We start from the raw sequence: 5,000 nt of genomic DNA, 5'->3' as shown, positions 1-5,000 counted from the left end.
TGTCTCTGAGGCAAGCAGACGAAAGTTGCTGGAAATAACGTTCACTACTTTGCTTGAGAGGGAGTGAAGAATGCTGAAATTGAGGGCGAAATTGAGTATATAGGGGTGTTTGGGCAAATTAACCCCTTGAATATATGACGCATAAGATATGCGAAAAGGATCGAGGCGCACCCGGGAAGTGTGTTCCACTTCTGAGCCTCCCCTCCGTCTACCGCTGTTACTTACAGGTGGGCTTGAATGACATACTTAATACATACCCAGCCATCCCCCCCCCCCCCCCCCGCTCCCTGACTATCCTTTTCTTAAAATTTGCCTCTACTTATTATTGTATTATAAAAATCAAACACTTTCTCTCTCTCCCCTCCCATTTTCTCTCTTTCTCTTTATCTCTACCCTTTCTCTCTTCTCTCTCTCTCTCTCTCTCTCTCTCTCTCTCTCTCCTTCTCTCTCTCTCTCTCCTTCTCTCTCTCTCTCTCCTTCTCTCTCTCTCTCTCTCCTTCTCTCTCTCTCTCTTCTCTCCTTCTCTCTCTCTCTCTTAACTCCTTCTCTCTCTCTCTTCTCTCCTTCTCTCTCTCTCCTCACCTTCTCTCTCTCTCTTCTCTTCTTTTCTCTCTCTCTCTTCTCTCTCTCTCTCTCTCTCTCTCTCTCTTTTCTCTTTTCTCTTTTCTCTTTTCTCTCCTTCTCTCTCTCTCTTCTCTCCTTCTCTCTCTCTTCTCTCCTTCTCTCTCTCTCTTCTCTCCTCTCTCTCTCTTCTCTTCTTTTCTCTCTCTTCTCTCTCTCTCGTCCTCCTCTCTCTCTCTCCCAATTCTCTTCTATCTCTTATCTCTCTCTCTCTCTCTCTCTCTCTCTCTCTCTCTCTCTCTCTCTCTCCCCTTTCTCTCTTCTCTCTCTCTCTCTCTCTACCCTTTCTCTCTTCTCTCTCTCTCTCTCTCTACCCTTTCTCTCTTCTCTCTCTCTCTCTCTCTCTCTCTACCCTTTCTCTCTTCTCTCTCTCCCTCTCTCCCCTTTCTCTCCTCTCTCTCTCTTTCTCCCCCCCCCCTTTCTCTCTCTCTCTCTCCCCCCCTTTCTCTCTCTCTTCTCTCCTTCTCTCTTTCTCTTCTCTTCTTTTCTCTCTCTCTCTCTTCTCTTCTTTTCTCTCTCTCTCTTCTCTTCTTTTCTCTCTCTCTTCTCTTCTTTTCTCTCTCTCTCTTCTCTTCTTTTCTCTCTCTCTCTCTCCCCCCCCTTTCTCTCTCTCTCTCTTTCTCTCTCTCTCTCTCTTCTCTCCTTCTCTCTCTCTCTTCTCTTATTTATACTCTCTCCTCTTCTCTTTTTTTCTCTCCTCTCTTCCTCTCTTTTATCTCTCTTCGCTATCTCCCCTCTCCATCTCCCTCGCACTCTCCTCTACCGCTACCACCTTCGCTCTATCCCTCTCCCCCTCCCCCCTTCTCCTTCTCTCCACTTCTCCCTCTCTCTCTCCCTCCCTCTTTCTCTTTCTCTTTCTCTTTCGCTTCCCTTATACACATATGCACAAACACATGCCACTGCCCCTGCCCCCCACACATACATACATACCCCCCCTGCCCACACACACACACACATGATCCCCCCCCCACACACACACACATGATCCCCCCCCCCCCTGCACACACACATGCTCCCTTCCCCCCCCACACACACATGCTCCTCCCCCCCCCCACACACACATGCTCCCCCACACACACACATGCTCCCCCCACACACACATGCCCCCCCCACACACACATGCCCCCCCCCACACACACATGCCCCCCCCCCACACACAGCCATGCTTCCCACCACACACTCTTGCCCCCCCCCCCCCCACACACACACTCTTTTGCTCCCCCCCCCACACACTCTTGCTCCCACCCCCCCCCCACACACTCTGCTCCCCCCCCCCCTGTGCTCAGCATCACACACAGCACAACTCGTTGCTCCCCCCCCCCCACACACACACTCTTGCTCCCCCCCCCACACCCACACACTCTTGCCCCCCCCCACACACACACTCTTCCTCCCCCCCCCACACACACACACACAAACACCATACACACACATGCTCCCCCTCACACACACATACTCCCCCATACACACACATGCCCCCCTCCCCATACACACACATGCCCCCCTCCCCATACACACACATGCCCCCCTCCCCACACACACATGCTCCCTTCCCCACACACACATGCTCCCCCCCCACACACACATGCTCCCCCCCACATACACACATGCTCCCCTCCCCGCACACACACTTGCCCCCCCCCACACACACACACACATGCTCCCCCCTCCCCACACATATGCTCCCCCCCCCCCCCCACACACCTGCCCCCCCCCCCCCCCCACACACCTGCTCCCCCCCCATGCACACACATGCCCCACCCCCACACACACATGCCCCCCCCACACACACACATGCTCCCCCCCACACACACATGCTCCCCCCCACACACACATGCTCCCCCCCCCACCCACACATGCTCCTCCCACACACACACACATGCTCCCCCCACACACACACACACACATGCTCCCCCCCCCACCACACCCCACCATCACCACACTTGTTCCAACATGCTCCCCACATATACCCCCCCCCCCCCCCCCCCACACACACACACGCCCCCCCCCCACACACCCATGCCCCCCCCACACACACACACATGCTCCCCCCCCACAAACACACATGCCCCCCCCCCCCCCACACACATGCTCCCCCCTCCCCCACACACACACACATACTCCCCCACACACACATGCCCCCACAAACATCCCCCCCCCACACACACACACACGCTCACACATCTACACACACACTCACACATCTATACACACAACTACACACACACATTTACACACACTCCCTCACTCAGTCACTCAATCACTCAGAATTAACACATGAACATGCATGTGTGTGTGTGTGCGTGTTTGTGTGTGTTTTCATGAGTATTCATGTCTGCAGACATTCACACACACACACACACACACACACACACACACACACACACACACACACACACACACATATGCATTTACATACACACATACACATTTCAGACAATTACACATACATTTAGATGGAGGATTTCTCTTTCTCTCTCACACATCCACATTCACTCAAACACACTCATATCCTCACACACATGTATGCACACACACACACACCACACACACACACACACACACACACACACACACACACACACACACACACACACACACACACACACACACACACACACACACACACACACACCACACACACACACACACCACACACACACCACACACACACCACACACACACCACACACACACCACACACACACCACACACACACCACACACCACACACACACCACACACACACCACACACACACACACACACACACACACACACACACACACACACACACACACACACACACACACACACACACACACACACACACACACATACTTACACACACTTCTACACACACACACACACAAACACAAACACACACACACACACAGAAATGCAGAGCTGGTACTTTAAGACCTGTCCTCCACTTCTTAATTTATATACCAAATGGTATATAATATATTAATCATTAGAAAAACATTTCAAAACAGCTGCAAAAATGAAAAAAAGGGTTGGCAGTACTATCATTGGTACTGGCTATTTGATTAATTCTGGAGCAGTTTTCTTCGTATTATTGATAATTGGTACTTATTGTATATGGATTATATAAGTTGAGGATGATTCAAAGTCTAAAATTACTTGATGAATTTAGCAAGCCTTTATATATTTGTATAAATACAAATCAGTTGTATTTTTATGTATTTAATCTTAATTCATAGAGTATTTTTAATGGTATGTAAACTCACTATAGTGTTCTTTTTTTTCTTCTTCATCTCTAACTGCAAGATGAGCAGCAGAGAGGGAAAGGCTGGTAGACGGAGTGACTCGGTTTGGTCGCATTTTAGCAAAAGTTGGACAGATGAAAAACATTTTGTTGTGATATGTATCCATTGCAAACAACGAGTGAGTGCAAAGGTGGATAGGCTACGGAGACACTTGAGGAAATGCATATGTAGCCATGGCTTTAAATCTGATTTTGAGGGGACAGAAGGTTCTCCTGTGCCCAGTACCAGCTGTAGTGATGCTCAGACGTTTACCAATGACAGCTCTTCACAATCAACAAATGTAGATCCTTCATCCTCACATCTGTCTCCAATGTGGAAAATGGAAAATGTTCTTATTGATAGTAAGGTTAGTAACTGTTCTGTGAAATCACATATCGGGGATGAAAAATGATTGCTAAAGCAGCTTCCTGAGACACTATACTGCCACTTCAATGCTTGGAACACCTGCTTACTGATCACCAAGCACTTAGTCAAGTTTTGCAAGTGCAGTTATTACAGCTTTTGCCTCATATATTCAGGATGCATCTATACTTCACTCTCTCCCTTCCTCCCTCCCTCCTCCCCTCACCCTTCCCACTCATTCACTCCCTCCCTCCCTACTCCATTTTTCTCCTCCCTCTCTCTTACACTCCCCTTTTCTATGCTGTTACCCATTCCTAATCATGTCTCTCTCTCTCTAACCATATCTTTACCCCACCATCCTTCATCTCCCTCTACTTCAATTACCTTTATGTTCTTCCTTGTTTGTTTTTCGTGCTCTTTCTGCCACTCAATTCCTCTCCAGTATTCCATCTTCATTTCCTCTAATTTTCGTTAATCCCATCTCTCTTAATCTCTCCCGTCCGCTCTCCCTCCCTTTATCCCCCCTACCACACCACATCCCTACTCTCACTCACCCTATCCCATTTCCCTCTCCCCCTCCCTCCCTAGTCTGTCATGATGTTGAGAAGCAAATATGTAGGGGGAGTTATATCTTCATAATTATTATGATGATGATGATTTGTTCTCATTCTAGTGAGTAAATACTTTTTATCATCGTAAAGGTACTGCCTTGAGAATATGGTGTAATTATTGATATTGACTAACTATTTT

The 5,000-nt window shown here is 48.9% G+C and overlaps 1 protein-coding gene across 5 annotated transcripts in view; it reads left to right on the top strand.

The window, feature by feature from the left end:
• LOC122243474 (uncharacterized) overlaps positions 1-5,000 on the top strand; it is a 55,448-nt gene that overhangs the window by 18,308 nt on the left and 32,140 nt on the right. For 3 of the 5 annotated variants that reach the window (XM_086549489.1, XM_086549490.1, XM_086549488.1), the window contains exon 2: positions 3,910-4,254. The exons of the other annotated variants lie outside the window; for them this stretch is intronic. In XM_086549489.1, coding sequence (XP_086405615.1) covers positions 3,910-4,254 — 345 coding nt within the window. The remainder of the gene's footprint in view (positions 1-3,909; positions 4,255-5,000) is intronic. 5 annotated transcript variants of the gene reach the window in all.

This window comes from Penaeus japonicus, unplaced genomic scaffold (genome assembly GCF_977035675.1).
Source record: "Penaeus japonicus unplaced genomic scaffold, GWHDUDI00000001_assembly GWHDUDI00000022, whole genome shotgun sequence".
Classification (NCBI taxonomy): domain Eukaryota; kingdom Metazoa; phylum Arthropoda; class Malacostraca; order Decapoda; family Penaeidae; genus Penaeus; species Penaeus japonicus.
This window is presented reverse-complemented; position numbering and strand designations above follow the sequence as displayed.